The sequence below is a fragment of the Callionymus lyra genome, chromosome 17, assembly GCF_982586985.1.
Source record: "Callionymus lyra chromosome 17, fCalLyr1.hap1.1, whole genome shotgun sequence".
Lineage (NCBI taxonomy): Eukaryota > Metazoa > Chordata > Actinopteri > Syngnathiformes > Callionymidae > Callionymus > Callionymus lyra.
This window is the reverse complement of record NC_141834.1, coordinates 6,419,518-6,440,389: the sequence shown is the minus strand read 5'-3', so window position 1 is coordinate 6,440,389 and position 20,872 is coordinate 6,419,518. Positions and strand designations below refer to the sequence as shown.

General features: G+C 37.7%; 2 protein-coding genes across 3 annotated transcripts in view; both read left to right on the top strand.

Moving 5' to 3' along the window:
* nkain2 (sodium/potassium transporting ATPase interacting 2) overlaps window positions 1-3,193 on the top strand; it is a 106,522-nt gene extending 103,329 nt beyond the window's left edge. The window contains exon 7 of the mRNA XM_087812177.1: window positions 745-3,193. Coding sequence (XP_087668303.1) covers window positions 745-754 — 10 coding nt within the window. The 3' untranslated portion in view covers window positions 755-3,193. The remainder of the gene's footprint in view (window positions 1-744) is intronic.
* A 2,171-nt stretch (window positions 3,194-5,364) lies between these two features.
* Window positions 5,365-20,872, top strand: part of rnf217 (ring finger protein 217) — a 124,043-nt gene continuing 108,535 nt past the window's right edge. Inside the window, exons 1-6 of one of the 2 annotated variants that reach the window (XM_087812167.1) lie at window positions 5,365-6,405; window positions 13,847-14,068; window positions 15,042-15,206; window positions 18,731-18,828; window positions 18,916-19,019; window positions 19,241-19,312. In XM_087812167.1, the coding sequence (XP_087668293.1) occupies window positions 5,440-6,405; window positions 13,847-14,068; window positions 15,042-15,206; window positions 18,731-18,828; window positions 18,916-19,019; window positions 19,241-19,312 (1,627 nt within the window). In that variant the 5' untranslated portion in view covers window positions 5,365-5,439. Of the gene's footprint in view, window positions 6,406-13,846; window positions 14,069-15,041; window positions 15,209-18,730; window positions 18,829-18,915; window positions 19,020-19,240; window positions 19,313-20,872 lie in introns of both variants that reach the window. The other variant, XM_087812168.1, reaches the window with a different exon arrangement.

Here is a 20,872-nt window from a genome sequence, read left to right as displayed (position 1 = left end):
GAATAATTGTAAAGAAATATATGACACAGACATCCAGCAATGTTAAGACAGATACACACATAGTATCAGAACATTTTTGTGACAATTTATTGTACGTGCCGGATGGTTTGTTCGAAAATCAAAGTCGATTAACATTCATATTGATAATGTGACCTTTTAATAAAGTGAGAAAGATAAGATAAAGAACTCATATAATGGATATCGACAAGAGACTTGCAATACGATTAAAAACTGATGAAGGGAAGGACCTTGAGTGTTTGGTCAACGAGCGCCGTCACAGAGATGATTAAGATAGAATAAGCCTCCAAGAATAATAAAAATACTTCTGGCTATAGACAGTTAAGTAAAAACAGACCCTTCGCTTAAGCAAGAAACTGTTTTTTTGTTTTGTTTTTCAATAAATAATGGTGAAGAAATTCAACGTTTCCACTCATGCGGCGTCTCAGCAGTGTCTTAGTAAAGTGAAATATGTACCCACACGAGATGAAGTAAATCAAGCAGACATGTTGACAGAGCGAAGATCCCATGAGAACATTAATCTCTTGAGTATAATTATGTTTTATCAAATACACTAGAGGAGCGTCTGTGATGTTCTCATCAAGCGGCATTATCAGGTTCAGTGTTCTTGCCAGACTCAATTACTGCTGCAAGCATGATGTCTTCCTTTTAGCGTTTGTGATCCACCCATTGTTAAATAAACTCTTCCAGAAGAAAAAAAATGAACGTTTGTTTGTTTTCTTGCAGGTCGAAATAAAGCCGGAGTCACTTCAGCATCGCTGCCTTACCGACCACTGCTCACCAACACGCTTCATCGCTCTCCAAGTTGTCAGAACAGGATTATGGAGACACTTTAACGCTTATCAAGTCCAACGTTTATCAGTGTTTGTCAGATTCCTGCTGGAGCTGTACTGAAGGACACACGCTTTTCCTGGTGAAACACTGCCCCGCTGTGGAGGGATTTGGTAACGACTTGGCATGTACGTGTGCGACCCAAAGAGTCTGAAAAGCGCACCTGTGCCTGACAAGTGGATTTCTTTTCCATAAGACTAGTCGTGGAGGATCGTAGATGATAGTGTTTAGATACCAACGTGTCGATATGTGTACAGTAACACAACAACATCAACAAACACACACACACACACACACACTCAGCTTACTAATGTGAATCTCATTGTTTACTCGGTGATAGAAATCAAGGTTTTAACAGAAAGTCTCATCGTTTTGGACGATATTGTCTTCGGACAGACGCTTGGAGGAGACTGGAGAGAGAAAACAAAACAACTAATCACTTCCTCAGAGGAGAAGGATTGAGGTCAGACGACACCCCCACACTCTTTCACGGTGCCAAGCTTCAGCCGGGCCTCGTCTCCACCACGGCAGGGGTCGTCTCGGGTCTGGACTTGGGGTAAATAAAGCCCAAAAATCACAGGCAACAACGATTGTTACTGATGGGAACGATAATCCTTTTTGGAACATGAAAGATAAGGAGGTTGACTATGACACTGAATTATTCCAAAACCCAAAAAGACCCGGGGTATCAGTTGAATTTGGACAAATTAACTCGTTTGAAGTATGAAACGTCAAAACATTTGAAAGGATTTCACTTAATTATCTCATGTCATTGTTGCTTCTTAGGGAGAAGCTGGAATTTATACAGATATCCCCCTAAAATATGAGTCTTTTTGTGTTTTAAAATGTAGCAACCATGTCGTTTGCAATCATGTCTCCTCCGTGTATGATTTTTTTTGGGGACAGCTGAAGTAAAGTGCCTCCTATTTTTGTAAAAAAAACACAAAAAAAATCTGGATTGATGAATACCATTTCCTGGAAAGATTATTTTGTGGGGGGAAAATAATTAATTTGGCATCTTTCTTGATCTAATGTGAGGCTGTTTTTACCCAAGCACACACATCAGTTAGTGCTGCCATCATAGTAGTCTTCCATTGGCCTCACGAGTGAAAGGTTGGACCTCAAAATGAAGTCACAACCAGTAAACATAGCATTTATATGTCAATTGATCTTCAAATACTTTAGACAGCGCTATGACATTTAAAATCAGATATACTACAGAAGATTTTTGTTTGAATTTCGAAGGTAAAAATCAAGCTTTACCATCACAAATGGAGTTTTTTAATTATAGTCAACAAACATAAATGGGGGGTTAATATTTAATTCAATTTAAATTAATGTTATAATGTTAAATATTCAGCAGCACTAATTATATTTGCCATGGAATACATTTCCATGTTGCTGATCAGAAAGTTTAAATTTATATTTTTTACATTAAAATCTTGCACGAAGAGAGTTTTTATTTATTTGAGAGAACACGACAGGAAGCCTGAAGCAGCAATCGTGTCACGGTGGTTTTGTGTTGTAATTTAACCAAAAATACCACACTGGTAAAAAAAAATGGATCAATGACTTCTGAGTGAAACAAGCAAAAGTGTCTCATGTAGCGGAGAGAGAGAGAGAGAGAAAAAAAGAAAGATTCTTAATTTGTCATGAACAAAAGTGAAATGTCACATTTCCATTCCTGGCTGGCTTCACTGAACACTGACGATTGTTGTGTGAAAAACAAAATGTCACTTTGCCTCTGTCGGGGAAATCGTCGACACCGGACCAAAACTTTCCAGTTCTTCTCCTCCTCTCACCTCTGCTGGCTTCTACTGGACCTTAAACTGAACTGCAGTCCATCCTTGGACTGAGCCCCTCCGACAGGAGGACTGAACAATGTGTGTGTTTGCATGAGGTGTTTCCAAAACTGTTGCGTATATAATCTCATGCGGCGTGTGACTAACTAGCTACTTCGTTGAATGCTCCTCCGCTCTTCTCGAAGAGTTCTAAATGTGAACTTTGTGATTTTCTAAATACCGTCTGCAGGAGACAAACTAGCTCTGTTAAAACAAAAAATACGTATCTTTGAACTTCTAGATTTTCCTTTCTAAATCCACATGTGGCCGTGTTTACTGTTTTTTCTAGTTGATGTATGATGTTGTGTACAAGTGGGACCTTTCTTCTATTTGTGTATTCAACGCAGAGATGGCGGGAGACGAGTAGCTGCACTAGTCTGTAATTGTTGACGAAGCATCCTGTCAGGGCGGCTGTGTTACACTCTTCCTCTGAAAGTAGCTCCTGGAGCTGTGACGCAGCCCTGAACCTTTGCTTTTCATTAAAATGATTGTAGAAAATTTTACTCTGGCGTGTTACTTCCTGTGTGAGACATGTGTTTGTTATCATTTTGTTCATCACATTTCCACAAATCTATTTCATAATTAGTAAACTTTTTGAAACCCCTTTGTCTTCTTTACACAATCTTGGTTCCTTCACCTTTGTGTCTTGGAAAAAAAAGGATTAAAAAAGATTTTTATGACAGCAAGAGATTCATTGGTTAGTGGTTCAGGTTAATGAAGTTTCACAAAACAGCATCATCATCATTTACAGTATAGAGCAGACCTGGGCAAAGCGTGGCCCTTTGACTGTATTTATGTGGCCCTCGTAATGTCAAAGTATGATAAAGTATAAATGGTTCTAATGCATTAACAAATGTATTTTGTATGTATTATTAATTTACATTTTCACATAACACTTCCCTCCTTTTTGTGTGTCATTTTTTGTGTATATATTAATTCCTCAAAACATTTTTAAAAATTAATTGAAGAAATGTTTTGAAAAAATCTCATAAATACAAGAATAATATTGCAGCTTATTTAGCTTAATAAATGTCATGGCCTTGCGACACATGTCCTTTTTTTTTAGGGATTTTCTTTCGTCTTTCTTTTTGCTTGACGGCCCCTAACAACATTCACATAATTGAATGTTGCCCTTGAAGAATGTAAGTAAGTAAGTAGTATTTATATAGGGCTTTTCCAGACCAGGGTCACAAAGTGCTTAAACAATCAAAACAATATTCAATAAAGTATATACTTTAAAGATCAAGATAACACTGAGAACAACACAGGAGTCCCAGAAAATCAAGGAAAAGCCTGAACAAATAAAAACGTCTTAAGATGTTTTTTTCATGTAAGAAATAATATAAAAAATGTTTACACAGAAGGAGTTTTGTAGAACTCCAAATGTATTACACTGAGCCTTTGTAGCTAAGTATAGTAAGCTATGCTACTATCCCATAATCCTTTGTGTGCTTGGTTCTGTTGACATTAATAGACTTGTAGTTCCAGATTTCTCCAGTGAAACATTTGGTTTTGTATAAGCTGGTATATTATTAATATATAGAATAAGTCCTATTTAGAAAAATAATCCATTTAAATATTGGTTTAAATGTCTTATTTCAACATTAAAAACTAATTTTATAGACCGTATGGATGGGGGAGTATGTAGGTTTTGGGTTTGTGTTTCTCTAGGTTTTGCCAACAAGTAAACTCAGTGAAGGCAGCATGATGCGTTCATGATCAAGAGACGTGTTAAAGCAGGAAAAAAAAGCTGAGAAGGTAACAAGCTTCATTCTGTTTTAAGTTGGTGCCAGGATGAGTGATGTGTAGGATCGTCCATCAGTGATGTGGTGACGTAGGAGAGCTCTGACGATGGAACCACACCTGTGTTTGATGTTGATGTAACTAATAGGAAACTGTCAAGAGAGCTGTTGCTCAAGGACACTGCAGCAGGATGTTTGTACACTGACGAGCCGTCACCACGGCAACAAAGGGATATATCAAAATAAATGCGATAATATCGTTTAATGCAGTTTTGTTTTCATTGTTATTTACTACTCAAGTAGTATTTAATTTTTTTTTTTTTTTTAAGATTTGGTTTCTTTTTTTCTCACTTTTATTGAGGCTCGCAGCTCCGGGTTCAAAACAACATCTCTCTCGTCTCTCTGTTTAGTGATGTATATTTATATTAATATTAATATTTTTATTTTTATATTTACATTTACATTTACATTTACATTTATATTTATATTTATATTTATATTTATATTTATATTTATATTTATATTTGTATTTATATTTATATTTATATTTATATTTATATTTATATTTATATTTATATTAATTCACGTTACGCAGCTGCGATGTAATTTCTCTTCTCCGACACCAGGAGGCGCACCAGTACTTCCACTGCGTCCCTCATCCTATGGTATTAGTTTGTCACGAATTATTTCTGTAGCATCAAAACAAATACTTCAAATATGATCTCAAACTTATACGGATAAGACAGATGTAATGTTATGCATTAATTATTATAGATGGAATAACTTATTAAATTAGTTCCGATGTCAAATAGATTCAGATATAATGAGTGTTTGTGTGCAAAGTATTCTCTGAAATAAATAGTTTTGGATGATAGTGAAGCCCTACTGGTCCATGCTGTCAACGACACCCGGAAGTGAGCCGCCGTGTTTTGTTTTGGTGGATTAGCTAAACCAGGAGGAGAGACTGGGGAAGCAGGAGGATCCCGGCCGGGGGATCCGTGCCATAAATGGGGAGAGACACAACGGTGATGGAAGATGAGCATCCGATGACCGACAGGTGCAAAATGCCGAGTTTCATCCGCGCCTTGGACGAGGGCCGAGCGAGGGTGACCCGCAGCCAAACTTCGCTCGCGGACGCTAAAGTTGACCGGGCGGCGGGAGCTCCGATCCGCCGCGTCTCCCGGGTCAACTCCCGGCTGTCGCTGGACGAGGGATCCGGGGAGGCGGAGGAGGTCGGCGGCGCGGAGGACAAGGATGCGGAGAGTAACAACAACAACAACTGCAACAGCGCGGGAGGAGAGAGGAGGAGGGCGAGCGCGGTGGAGATTTTAATGAGGAATTTCGGGGTCACAAAGTCCCCCTCTTTACGGTTGGCCATCAGCGGTCGCCTTCAGAGGGGCGAGAATTCGGAGAACCCCGAAAAAATCACCTCTTTTGCCAACACGAGTGAACCCGACGAGTGTCAAAACTCGGTAGAATCGGGCGACGCGGTGACAGAAAACAAGCCCATCTCCACCGAGTTCCATGTTACTGAAGCCCAGAGAGTTGTTGGTTCGGATCCCACTAAGGCCAAACTTTATGATGACAGTATGGGTGAGGGTCACGACAGTGTCAAGGACGACATCTACTGCAGCGTTTATTGCATCGCCAACGACAGCCGCCGTCAGAGCGTTGACGTCCGAACAAGCCCCGGTGCGGGGACGGAAGACGCAAAGGGACTTGTTCCGGACCTGGGTTCGAGTCCCACGCCGGTGCCGGTGCCGGTGCCATACACGCTGGACGACCTGCTGGACTCCGTCGGGGATGTTACCCACTGGATGTCGCTGGAAAAGGCCGGGGAGGAGGAGGAGGAGGAGGAGGAGGAGGCGGTGCAGATCTGCCGGGTGTGCCTGGAAGAGAAAACCATCGCCCCTCTGCCCTGCTGCAGGAAGGCCCTGTGCGAGGAGTGTGTGCAGCTCTACGTCAGCTCACAGGTGTGTGTGACGTCAGGCCTGGGTGCACATCTGCAGGGATGTGCTCATCTGGTGACGTCAAATACAACAAAAAAAAAAGAGTGTCACGTGATTTAAACTCGTGTTTTAGATTACTACCACAATGATTCACCTTTTTCTGAGTATTGTCACGTGACAGCAGCGTCTTTATGGTAAACACACGTCACACACTCACACACTCTCTTTTTGTCAAGTAAGTAAGTAAGTAAGTAATATTTATTTGTATAGCGCTTTTCCAGACCAGGGTCACAAAGCGCTTTAACAATCAAAACAATACTCAAAAAAGTATATACTTTAAAGATCAAGATAATACTGAGTGAGTTAAATTGTTAAAGTAAAAGGAAAAGCAACTTTTAACATAAACTCATTTAAAAGGATCAAACATGTATTCGTTGTTCTCTGCTATATTTCAATGTATTTATTTTATTTAAAAATGTATTATTTAATCACAATCAGTAACTTCTTTTGCCAGGATATTTTTGTGGTCTTATTACATAATTAATATGAATTAAATAAAAATAGATTAATAAAATATAAAATAAAATAAGAGACATTATCATAAAATGGCTTGTATATAATAAATACTATTAAAAAAAAAAACATAAGTTTTATTTAAATAATATTCTTGAATCACTGAATAAGTTTATGATATATTTCAACTATCCTAAAATTCCATTGCCGGGGGATATTATGAAATTATTGTTTTGTATCAATACACATGTGTTGGCATTAGCAGATATTTTTGCCAGGTCAACATAAAACAATATTGTGGTTATTGAACCTCCATCTTAAATACCGTGCGGCTGAACTCAACAACCCACATTTCAACTGTATTTTAGGATTTTTGTTGAAGTTAAATGACAAAAATAAGACACTTGTCTTTACACTCACAACTAACTTAATCTTTATGTATACAGTACTACTACATATGTACCTCCTCTTAGACACGATACACTTTTCTATGTTCCTCTGTGAGGATATTTGTACACAATCAGCCGCACAGATCATGTCATTATTTACACAGATTTTCTAAAAAAAAAAAAAGAAGAAGAAAAGAGCATTTATTTCTCAGTTTAAGTACATATTGCACAATAAATCACAAATAATTATAACTTATGTATTACTTTAAGACTTTATTATAAGAGATGTGGCAAATAACTTTTTTGAATTTTGAGATTTGAGATTTATATTTTAACTAACTAACTTTTTCAAGGCAAGGCACCGAAGCAGATGCCGAAAATACGATTGCATAGTTGTTTGACCCGGATCCTAATAGTGGGTCGACACTCTTACACTGACCTATATTACCTGGTTGACCTCCTCACCATAGTCGTTTTTATTCACTTGTAAAAGGGGATTTAGACTCTGTAAGCTGTTTTATTTTGGAAAGATGTTCAGCATTCATATTTTCACGGCTGATATTTTCATGGCTGATTGACAAGTATGTTTTTTCAATTTAATCCTGTTTAGTGTGATTTAAAAGTTTGTTTTTATCATGTAACCACTTTCCCGAATCATCATCCCTGCTTCGCTCCACGAGAGTCTCCACGGAGAGCTGCCTCCGCGGCAATAATCTGTTTCCACACGACACATTTTATCTGTCAGAGTCTGTCACTCTCTTATCTGCTGCTATCGCTGTTATGATAAGACGTTGGTATAATCACACAGACTTTCAGATAAGAACGCTGGGAATAGGAGGCTGTGTCGCTTTTTTTTTTTAAGAAGCTGTTTGATTAACTCTAAGAAGAAATTGACTTCAGATTCGTTTGTGTTTCTCTGATCCAAGCTTGTGTAGTCACCGCCAGGGGTTCTCTGGGGGTCTTGTTCACGAGTAAGGGGAATATGAAGGATCAGATCGCCAGCAGAGAGGATTTTTGTAGACATTATGTTCAGGGACAAGCCGAAAAATACAGAGATCCACTGTACTTTTTTACAAATATAAAACACTCTGAGACTCTTGAAATATATACAACCGACTTGGCATGAATAATTGATCCCTTCTGTCCGGCAGTAAACGCTGCAAGCACTGGCACTGGCTGCAGTCATTCAGCAGCAAGATGCAACAATTTCTTCCCGTGTGTATTTGTGAAGAGACATCTGGTCCATTGCTCATATCCTGCTGGACCAGTCTGACATCACCATGTGTCTGTTGTGACAACAAGACTCATCAACAAAATGGCATCAGCTGTCTACAATTTCTCTTCATATTTCTGCTGTGAGCACGTGCACGTGGGTGTAACACCGGAGATGGATGCTTTTGTTCCGGTGCTCGTATTCACGCGGCTCTGGTGTCAGACCAACTGGTTTCTCTGTTTTTTTTCCGCTGGACTTGGAAGAAAGAATGATAAGGAAAAGAGACAGAACACGAGAAGTGCCCTTTAGAGGACCAGGAAGCTAACTTAAGAACTAAGAGAAAATCAGAGCTGATCAGATATGGTTTATCTATTCATCTGTGATGATGGTCCCGAAAATATATGGAGCTTTTATTAATCTTAAACATCAAGCATTTTTCCTGCAGGCTTAAATAACATTTTCACTTGCAGAAACTAACTTTACATTTATTTTTTTATCAGAATGAGGAAACTTTTATTGCCATCGATGTAAACAAAACACTGGAATTTGTGTATGTAGTTGAGGCGTTACAGAAAATAATAAATGAAAAATATGAATCAAATAAAAAGAGATCCATGAAATAAAATAAATAAAAGTACGAGGAATTAAAAAAAAAACACATTACGTTAAAATGGCATATAAATCAATAATTAATACAAAGTAAACCACGTTAAATTAAACAATATTCATGATCAGGACGAGGGTTGCAAAGGGGTGGAAAATTTCCGGTAAATTTCCGGAAACTTTCCATGGGAAGTTAAGCTGGGGATTTTGGAAATATTCCAAATTGGAAACTTTCCATGGGAATTATGGGAATTATGGGAATTTATGGGAATTATTGGGAATTTATGGGAATTAACTGGAAATTGGGGGTAATTTAAACAAACTGTATCATATCCAAACATAAATGTAAATATTTAGTCATAAGCAGATATCCATGCAAGATAATACAAAAACATGACATTTCAACAGATTTATTTGAGTAGAACTTTAGTTTTTATTCTTGTATGAACAATTATTTTAATGAACAACAAAAACATGAATGTTGAGTAAATACTAACTCACCCCACTCCCCCACCCAATCAAAAAGTAAAATGACCCCCAACCCCCCCCCCCCCCCCCCCAAAAAAAAAATAAGTCCCATTCAAAATGTTAAACGAAAGGAGCCCCACTCCCTCCAAAAAAGTCTCATTCAACATGTAAAACAAAAGCCTCTTCCCTCGAGCTTCACAAGCCTAGTTTCTGCATGTTCTGCTTTTTTGCCAAAACCTTTCAGGCAATGGCCTCTTCCTGGGCCTCATCAACATCCTCCATGTTCACCTCCTCAACATCCGGCTCTGACGACTCCTCTTCAGTGTCACTGTCCAGCCTGGTTGAGGATGGCTCTGTGTCAGGTTCAAAGAGCCTTAGGTTTGCCCGAATGGCCACCAGTTTTTCCACTCTCACGTTTGTGAGCCTGTTGCGAACCTTTGTGTGTGTGTTCCCGAAGAGTGACCAGTTACGCTCAGGGGCGGCTGATGATGGTGGGATTTGGAGGATGATGGAGGCTATAGGTGCAAGGGCCTCAGATCCACAAAGTCCCTTCCACCAGGTGGATGCAGATATGTGCTGGCATGACTGCCAGATTCCATCCCCTTCCCAAAGGCCAGTCTTGGTTTGGTACTTAGCCAAACTGCCCAGAACCTTGCCTTTATCAAGGCCCAGGTGGCCAGACATGGCTGTAATAACAGCATAAGCACCGTTAATCTCTTCTCCAGAGAGTATGCCCCTGTCATATTTTGGGTCCAGCATGTATGCTGCTGCATGCACTGGCTTCGTGCAGAACTCCCGGCGCTTCTCCAATGACTTGACCACAGCAGTTTCCTCTGCTTTGAGTAGTAGGGAAGTGGGCAGGACCGTCTGGATTTCTTCTTTGAGGTCAGCAAAGAGACAGTGGACATCTGATAAGATGGCATCATCACCCTCTATCTTGGCAATTGCTGCTGCAATTGGTTTGAGGATTCTCAGGCTGCTAGTCACTCTTTCCCAGAACACATCATCTAACAGGATTCTTTTGATGTCACTTTCAATGCCTGCAGTCTGGGATATGGCCATCTCTTGCAGAGATTCCTTTCCCTCCAGTAGACTGTCATACATGATGACAACACCACCCCATCGTGTGATGCTGGGGAGCTTCAGTGTGGTACTCTTGTTTTTTTCCTTTTGCTTTGAGAGATAGGTTGCTGAAGCTGCTTGTTTGCCCTTCACATACTTCACAACTTGCTTAGCTCTCTTGTGTAGTGTGTCCATTGTCTTCAGTGCAATGATGTCTTTCAGGAGAAGATTAAGAGTATGGGCAGCACAGCCAATGGCTGTTATATGAGGGTAGGTCTCCTCCACGTGTGCCCAGGCAACCTTCATATTTGGTGCATTGTCAGTGACAAGTGCAAAAACTCTGGTCCAATGTCATTGATGACCGCTTTCAGCTCATCAGCAATGTAGGGGCCTGTGTGTCTGTTGTCCTTTGTGTCTGGCTCTTGTAGAATACAGGTTGAGGGGTGGCGACAATGTAGTTGATAATTCCTTGTCCCCGAACATTTGACCACCCATCAGAGATGACTGAAATACAGTCTGCTTTGACAATGGTTTGCTTGACCTTTGTTTGCACTCTGTTGAACTCCTCATCCAGCAAATGAGTAGATAGCGCATGCCTGGTTGGGGGGGTGTATGCTGGCCGGATACATTCAAAAATCTCTTCCAGTACACACTGGATGGCAGCATCAGTGGTGAGCCAGTTGCGTAGACTGCACGAGCAAAACACTCATCTGCATTTCTCTGGCTACGTTCATCCATTGAATCAAAGAATGCTCTGATACCAGAGGGACCAGGAGCTGATGAGAGGGTATCTGACTCTGATACAGCAGATTCATTTTCCCCTGGAGTGGAACTCTTGTCTGCTGAATGTTTTGAGCCTTGAGGAACTTTTTGGCACTTGGCAATATGTTGCTGCCTTTTTGTAGCATTCTTCACGTATGTCTTTGCACAGTATTTACATACATACAAAGACTTTCCTTCAACATTCGCTTGTGTGAAATGCTTCCACACATCAGATGGCAAACGTGGCATTTTTCTGCAGAATAACATAAAAAAAAAGCTTGTAAAAACACTAAAGCAATGGCATGAACAGAAATATAGTTGGCTAAACAACTGGAATGGTCTTCAAAATATTTGACAATTGATGTATAAATTCTTGAATGGTTACAGAAAACCGTCTTGCTGGAGTCAGAAAAAACAGCATCAAATTTGAGGTAGCTACCACCATAATAAGCTAGCCTTAAATGGTCAATGAAATGAAAAATAGCTTTCATTTAGCACCTAACTTACCAGCTAGCTAGCTACTGTGTTAATACATTTTTATTTAATATTTGCAAGTTAAACATTAATACCATTATAGATCAAATATATTTACCCCATAATATTATCAAAACTTACTTGACTTTATATAGTCCGTGGGCTCAAATGTGTGGCTTCAATAGTCTTGTGCTTTGAGCTCAAATGTGTGGCCTCCAGGCTTCAAGAAATCACCTGTGCATGTGATGGAGGAATGCACAGTGCCTGTAGGGGGCGTGGCCTCAATAGCCCTGCAGTAAGCAATGTGCTGTGTGCATGTGATTGAGGAGTGTACTTGCATTAAATCTGGTTGTTTTAGCCAAGACTATGCTACAATATATTTCCCCCAACTATATTTAAGTTCCCTGTTAAGGGCCAACCTTCAATTCTGTAAATTTCTTATTTATTCCCGTTAATTCCCGTTAATTCCCATATATTCCCGTTAATTCCCATATATTCCCGTTAATTCCCATATATTCCCGTTAATTCCCATGGAAAGTTTCCAACTTTGAAAATTCCCGGAATTTTGCAACCCTAATCAGGACAAATGAATTGCTTAGTATTAATATCAGTGAAAAGACAAGATAAAAATCAGTTTATCTTCCCTAAGATATGAAGTGTAATCTCACAATTGCATTTGGGTGATAGTCTAAGGAAAAAAAAGTATTTAGTATATAGACACCTTGAAATAAAATTTAACAAATGTTCTATTTTTAATGTTGTTAAGGTTCATGAAAAGCGCTCTGGATAAAAGCATCCAGTAAATTTCTTCCATTTTTTTAAATTCTACAATCCTCCTGAAATTCACATGAATCACTTATTGGGGAATTAATTTTACCTTTTGATGGAGTAAACAAATTAAATTGAATTGATTGTACTAGATTTTAAATTGAGAATCACAATACCACAACAGTTCCTCCTCCAAGGTAGCAAGAGGCAATGTAATGAACACTAAAGCAAGTTTTAAATTTAAAAAGCATCTTTTTAAAGGTTATAAAGTGAACGTTTCCGGGTTAAGACTTGTATTATTATTTTTTACAATATATAGTTGTCCCTAAATCATATTGTGTAAGAGGTTTATGTTGTTTTAAATTAAATAACCATTTGCGTACAACAGAGAGACATTTGTCTAAAAGTGCTGCTTGTATGAAAGACAACTTTTAATTTGCAAAAAGGTACAAACTTGTGACATGAATTCTGTGACACACAACATTTCTCAGTTAAGGTGACTTGATAGAAGAGTAAAAAAAAAACATGCAGATATATGAATAAATGCAGATATATGAATAATATTATAATTGTAAAATTTACTTTGCTTTTCTTTACTTAACACATCGTTTTTCTAATCAATTTATTTTATATATATATATAAATGGTTGTGTTTTTTCTGCTCATGATCTTTGATGATTTCATTTTTCTGCTCCAGGAATAGCGTTACTGCACTTGAAAAACATGTGTTCTATGTACCGAATTACTCCCAAACTAAGTCAAGTCATAAAGAAGCACCACCATAAATATTTTGAGTTACATTTTTTTTTCTATTCCGATATTAACCTTAGGATACATTTGTTATTTTTCTTAGTTGTTTCCCTTTTATAAAATTAACAATGAAATGTAATCATCCCATGACGTGCAGACCTTTGATCTATTAAGTGTGGGAGACAAGTTGGATAAAAATATGTTTGTTTGATGTTTCAGTTGTTCTTGTGAAGCTTGTTTTTGTGCAGTTTAAATTAGATTGGCGTCACATGAGAAGCCACAGTCTGTTTTATTACTTGAATAATGTATTATTCATGTAATTGTCTTTCCACAGTGCTGAGCTCTGGATGTTCATTACGTTTGTTGTGGAATGTAATCCATCCAAGCTCTGTTTTATAGATTTTATTTTACACATATAAAACATCGCACTCATCTATTTTCCTCAACATTTCGGTCCGATCAGGTGCGAGTGGCTAAAGCCTTCATCCGCTGCCCGATCCCAGAGTGCAGCGGCTTCTTGGAAGACCCCCTGGTGATCTCCCATCTGAGCAAAGAGGACGTGGCCAAATACCGCTACTTTCTGGAGCTGAGTCGACTGGATTCCAGCACCAAGCCCTGCCCCCAGTGCAGCCAGTTCACCTCCCTGAACAAGCACAACCTGAACCGCTCCGAGCACAGATACAAGGTAAAGTCCTAGTATCTCTGCGGGAAAATTAAACATTTATTCATCAAAAGTTTTTATTTAAAATTGTTTCTCCTCTAACCTTTTGATGCCTGAATTTATTGTAAAAAATATATATTTTAAGGGAGAAATAATCATCAACATGACTTCATAAAAAACAGTTACATGTGGAATGAAATTTAACAGTGAGTTAACAAAAAACAAAAATAATAATAATCATTTTTGTCCACTGAGTCGTCCAATTTGAAGTTAAAACAATGGCATTTATTCCTAAACATACTTTATACACAGAGGTATTTACAATAACTTTATAACTGTTATTATCATTACTGACATCGAATCTAAATTTGGAGGAATTTAAACATTTTAATTTGGCTGATTTGGATTGTATAATGTAGCAATGTATCCCTCATTTATTTTATTTTCACTAATATATTCACTATCTCTCTGGTGTTGGAACTGTTCTGGTGTAGCTGCCATCTTTTCCAGGTCACTCTAAAAATAGAGGTTTTCTGGTTAAATGAAGTATTAAAAAAAACAATAAATGAAACATGGAAACTTTCAAATAATTGTCATGATATGATACATGTAAAGACATATAATCAGCTAAACATTTTCACAGAAAAAAGACTTCACCTTGTCTTCAAAAAGTTCAAAATGTGTAGCAACATTTTATTCTCTATCTATATGCAGGTTTCTGCTTACATCAGCAGTTTTATGACCCTACTTTAACATGTTCAACTGAAAGTATCGGAGGTTGATAAGGTTGCATTGAATGTTGAAGAACAGATTATTTGGCCGATAATAAAAATAAAAATAATTACCATACCGTGATGTGTCCAAGGGTTAATATAATAATTTCAGTATTTCGTATTTATTTCAACAGCTGTCAAATTAACCTTTCAGATCAGATTGAGTTGCACCAACTTTTAAAGAGTACTTTGAATGTCGTTGAAATACTGTGTGTGTTCTGCAGGTGCAGTGCAGCAGCTGCCAGTTCGTGTGGTGCTTCAAGTGCCACGCTCCCTGGCACAACGGCCTCAAATGCCGCGACTACAAAAAAGGCGACAAACTCCTGAGGAACTGGGCCAGTGTCATCGAGCATGGACAGAGAAACGCACAGAAATGTCCAAAGTGCAAGGTGTGGAACGTTTATTTATTATTTATATTCTGGCATTTTCATTTAAAGCAGGTTTAACGTTGTTGTCGCTCTAGGTCTAGCTCTCAAGGCTAGTTAGCGTGCTAGCTAGCTAGCCTTGAGCTTAAGCCACGAAATAATGTCTCAAAATATTTTGTTTTCAGTATTTAAATGAACTTGTTTAGAACAATTCAGGAATTCAACACAAAAGTACATCATTCTCACTTAAAAAAAAGTTTTACTCTCTGTTGTTATTATATATTTGTTAGCATGTTTGTATGTTTCCTGCTTGGTTATTACCAATTATTAGCTTTACATTTTAGATTTTTACAATGACCTGCTTTTTTGTTATTTATTTAGTATTTATTTAACCTTTGTTTTGTCTCTGGGTCAAGGTGAACGACCTCCACCAATGCATGTTCATCTTGCCCAGAAGCAATAGAAGGGATACTACAAACACATTTGTTTTTGGGCTTTCTGTTCAACTTGACCCTGAGATAATACAAGGTAATACAAGGTATAAGGCACGTTAAATAAATCCCCAAATTTCAATGGGTTAACTGGCATTGATACCCCCTTAAAATTGTATTTATTTATTTTAAATCTGAACAAGTGATTAACCAAAAAAAAACATATGTGTCCCTTTAACCCTTGTGTTGGGTCATCTTGACCCGGAGGACCAAGGGGTTAATTATTACTGATATAACCGTGCCGTGGATCCCTTGCATTATATTAATGATCCTTTGTAAACAAGCTGAAATAATAATAATAATAATAAATGCATCTGAGGAGTTACGAAATTCTATTCATCTTTAACTTGGATGTAGCTAAAATGTCTCCATCAGCGCTGCAGTACCTGTCCATCCAAAATATACATGAACCCTGGAGGACAAAATAAATCCCATAAACAAATCCCACCATGCATCTCTGCATCAATACTGACTTCCCACACTTGCAGCACACCCACACCGCGTGGGCGCCTCGGCAGCTATACACCAGCACGGCTACATGACCACATGTAGCTTCTGCTCGCTCTAGTCTGAAATGAAACACTGAAGCTGAGAGTCCAGGCCTGGTGTCACTTGTGCAGCAGATTCAGAATATATCAGAGAGAAATTTAACAAAGCTTTAAGTACTTATGGTGGTGTTTGTCTATTTACACTTGCAATAAAACAAACAATTAAAAAGATCTGGCAGCTATTTCACAATTTGCTGACTCGGATCACATCTCAATTTCACCTATACGCAGATGGATATTTAGACAGATGAGTATACTTAAAAATAAGCACCAAAAATACAAAATTCACAAACACACATGTTTTTTTACTAGTGCCAAAAATAAATGAATGATACACGTAGTATATTGCCTTGCTTACGTACAAACGGGGACTAAAAAAAGCTTTTAAATAACATTATAAGAATAAAATGCAATACAAATACAATTGGATGGATAAACAGTAATATTAAGTATTATAATAATCGTAACTAAGTAAGTCATTTTTATTTGTATAGCGCTTTTCCAGACCAGGGTCACAAAGTGCTTAAACAGTCAAAACAATACTCAATAAAGTATATACTTTAAAGGTGAAGATAATACTGAGAACAGCACAGGAGTTCAAGAAAATCAAGGAAAAGCCTGAACAAATAAAAAAGTCTCATGATGTTGTTTTTATTAAGAAGTCTTTGTAATGAATAAATTAAAAGATAAGAAAAAGGAGAAGGAGATTAGAAAAAAAAGAAAAAACTGAAGATATAAGGAAATATAAAGGTCTGGTTTTTATTTATTTTTGTATAGGTTTCAAATTATTTTAATTGTCTTACAAATGCTTTTAGAATTCGTATTTGCTCAAGAGAGGCAGTACATTTTGAAATAGAATTCGTCATCATCATGATAATAGCATTTAATGGTTATCTATAGCAAACACGAGTTTTATTATTTTTTGTTTGCTACTTTCCCGGTGTACAGAACTGTATAACCTAAAGTTCAAATGGCTTTTAAGTTAAAAACCTCCTGGAGCCACTAATGGCGAACATGTCAGGAGGTCTAAGGATGGTATCAGGATTGCAGTTAGACAGTAATAAACAACAATAAATCAATGTTGGATAAAAGCACCAGTGAAGTTAGAGCTAGCAGTCAAAGAGCAACAGCAGGAAATATCTTTAAGACAGAGCTCTTCCCCCTTCATCATCCTCATTAGTCTCCACACTATCAAATTAAACCCTCAGAATTGAAGCTTTTTACCGGTACGTGTGTGTATGTATGGACGTTAATCTCTGCGAGAGTCTGAGAGTAGGTTTTGTTCCAGCCAACAACCTGTGCACGGCTGCAAAAGGTCATTTGAAGAAGTTAATGTACTGTCTTTAGGTCCATTAGCTGCTGTTGTATGCATATTTCATACTGTGGGATGGAGGGAGATGCTTCTTGGACATCCCATCAGAACACCCAGTGTTTGTATAATAAAGTGGTTATAATGGTCAGCATTATTTTTTCAAAGGATTGCAAGAGTTTAAATGTATTTAATATCCGAAAACACTCATGTTTTTAGTGTTATAATCTAGTAAAAATCTTTATGATTCAGTTATTAAATTGATTAAAGATATTTTCTATTCATTACATTCTATTCATTGTTTAAATTATGCTGCAAAAAGCTGACAATACTAAACAACGATGACCTTGGCAACATCTTCCATTCATTTGTATGGAACTTGGGAAAAAAAAGGGTTCTATGAAGGTAGAAGTCTGATTCAAAGCAACAAATGATCCCAAAGAATTAATGTTGTTGGGGTTTTTTTTTTGGAATACCGAGTTGAAACTCTGGTTATTGTCCTTGATGATAAAGTTCCAGGGTTGAGTCAGTACTTGGGTGACCAGTCTTTCAAACTGAGCTTGAGAAACCTGGGTGTTTATAGAAAATATTCATTTTTAAATGAGGAAAATCTCTAAACTCAGGAAAATTGTGTCAAAACACCATCTGGAGCTTATAATCCATGCATTTTTGTCAATTTTTGTGTCTAAACAAGAAGGAGCTGTCTTGCCTGCAGTTGATACAAAACTCTGCAGTGAGAATTCTGACTCACTCTAGTAGGAGGACTCACATTTCCGCGAACCTTAAAACTCAAGAAACTAGATCAGAATTAGTTCCATCTGGCAAACTTTGATCTGCTCTATCTTTTTCTAACACAATAGTGTCAAACTTAATCACATTAGTGGCCAAAATCCTTTAGACATCTTAGTGCCAAAAGAAAATGTCACTTTACCAGGAAGTTTGACGATATTGTCGATTATCTAAATTATCTCTACGGTTGTCCACCTTTACCAAGAAGTCTCTGTGTTATTGTTGACATTTATAATTGATTTTTGATGTTAAACTCTTGAAATGTCACGATATAAGCATCAACATGAATCAACATTTAAGATAACAATCCACATAAGATGACTTGGCGCTCCAAAATATGTCAAGAAAATTATGTTATTTTCTCATTAAAAAATCGTCGTAGCTTAACATCAATGCTTGTTTTTGTTCCAGATCCACATACAGCGAACTGAGGGATGCGATCACATGACATGTACACAGTGCAACACAAACTTCTGTTACCGCTGTGGCGAGCGCTACAGACACCTCAGGTTCGTCCAGCTTTCTACTTACAATGATCATCCGGGGATTTGTTTGACGAGAACCTTTTCTTCTTCTTCTTCCTCTCTGTCGCCCAGGTTTTTCGGGGACCACACGTCCAATTTGAGCGTGTTTGGTTGCAAGTACCGTTACCTTCCAGATCGACCTCACCTGAGAAGATTGATTCGAGGCTCTGTCTGTGGTGAGCTGCTATCAGTGTGTGTGTGTGTGTGTGTGTGTGTGTGTGTGAGAGAGATTGTGAAGGTTTGGAATTTGACTCTGTGAAGCAATACTAGGAATTCCATCCAAATATTGAGAAACATGTGTTTTTTGTATTTGTTCCATTTGCCATTAAAGTCCTTTTATCAGTTTTATAAATATATCTATTATATTATACTTATAATGTGATCTTGTTTTTGTCAGGAACTAAATTGCTGATCGCTCCTGTCGCCATTGTGCTGGTCATTGTGCTGGGAGCGCTCGCCGCTGTCATAGGTACTTAATATTTCCCCCTTCTTCCTTTTTTTTTATCTGAAATGAATCATGCTGGCTTTATTATGCAACCTTCAGTCTAGTTTAAACATGTTTTATTTATTACTTTAATTATAAAAGCTTGTGGAAAACCAGTAAGTTAACAAGAAATATGTATTTTTTGTGTATTTACTTTTAATCATAAGCTGCTGAAGAGATAATGAATACTTTATTTATCCACTGAAGTGACCAATTATATAATAACAATTATATTAGTATCTGTCACATTTCAATGGTTGTGTAATTCAAACCATATGCTAGATATGAATCAGCTCACAAATGTTTCAGATCACTGTAATCACGGCTTATTTCGGTTTCCAGGGCGTACGTGGCAGATTGAATCCCAGCCCACTAACATGCTGCGATGACTCATTTGTTTTCATCACAAATAATTTATCACTTCTGTCTCACTCCACTTCCTCTTGGTACTACAGTCATATGTTAGACCAGTTGGAGCTATAATTAATAATGACCAGCTGACCTTGATCCATTACATTCAAATCAACAGATGTGCGTACATATTGTTCTTGTTCTCTAAAATTTGTGTTGATGGTGAGATTTTAATTATCCAACAAAAATTCTGCATCTTCATCTCATGCAATAACAAGATAAAAAAACTCACACATTGGCACAAAGTATTAAAATCTAGGAGACACACGCATACAGAACCCCATTGTCGGCATACAATCTAATATACATAGATGCAAATACACAAACATCTTGTTGTAACCAGTTCAGAGCTCTTGCTGAGTCAGTTTTATTGTGATATGTTATCATCATGTACTTAATTATAGTTTTTCTGCAGATCATGCTGTTGTATTTTTTTGCTTTTTTCTATCTGAACGTTGGACATAATCCTGTCATTGAACTTGTCTGTGGTACAAAAAAAAAAGTTAGGGACCAGTGTTCTAGAGCACCAACATTTTTTTCATCCACAAGGTGTTTGTTACTGACGCCCAATAGAGAGAAGAAAATCATCTATATTATTTATTATCTATTGATTTAGTGCCTGAAAGGTGTTTTGTTTAGAATAAATCTAGTATTTTTTATTAAGCGACACAAGCCTGTTACTCTTGACATGTTAAGACACTTGTTTCAGTTTAGTTTACTTAAAATAAAGCTCTGAATTAGTACAAACTCTACATGATTGATTTAACAGTTTTCACTAAAGGTCTGTCTGTGAATACAACATTGGGGACCCCTAGTCCAGAACTCCACTACACTATCAACTAATAGAGGCACAAGCGAAATTCACACATACAGTAAGAAGATATTAAGTTAGAATAAAAACATGTGTGCACTTACTAGCAGATAAAAAGGGTCATTTTGTGGAGGCACTAGCTCAGTGGTGGGCAACTAAATTGTGCCACATTAGACACACATAGAGACACATGGAAGCAGAAGTTAACATACTGGCGGAGAAAAATTGGCTAATGCAGCGAGAATTCTGACTCGATCTAGTAGAAGAACTCACATTTCCCCAATTCTTAAAACTTCACTGGCTGCCAGTTTCTTTCAGAATCC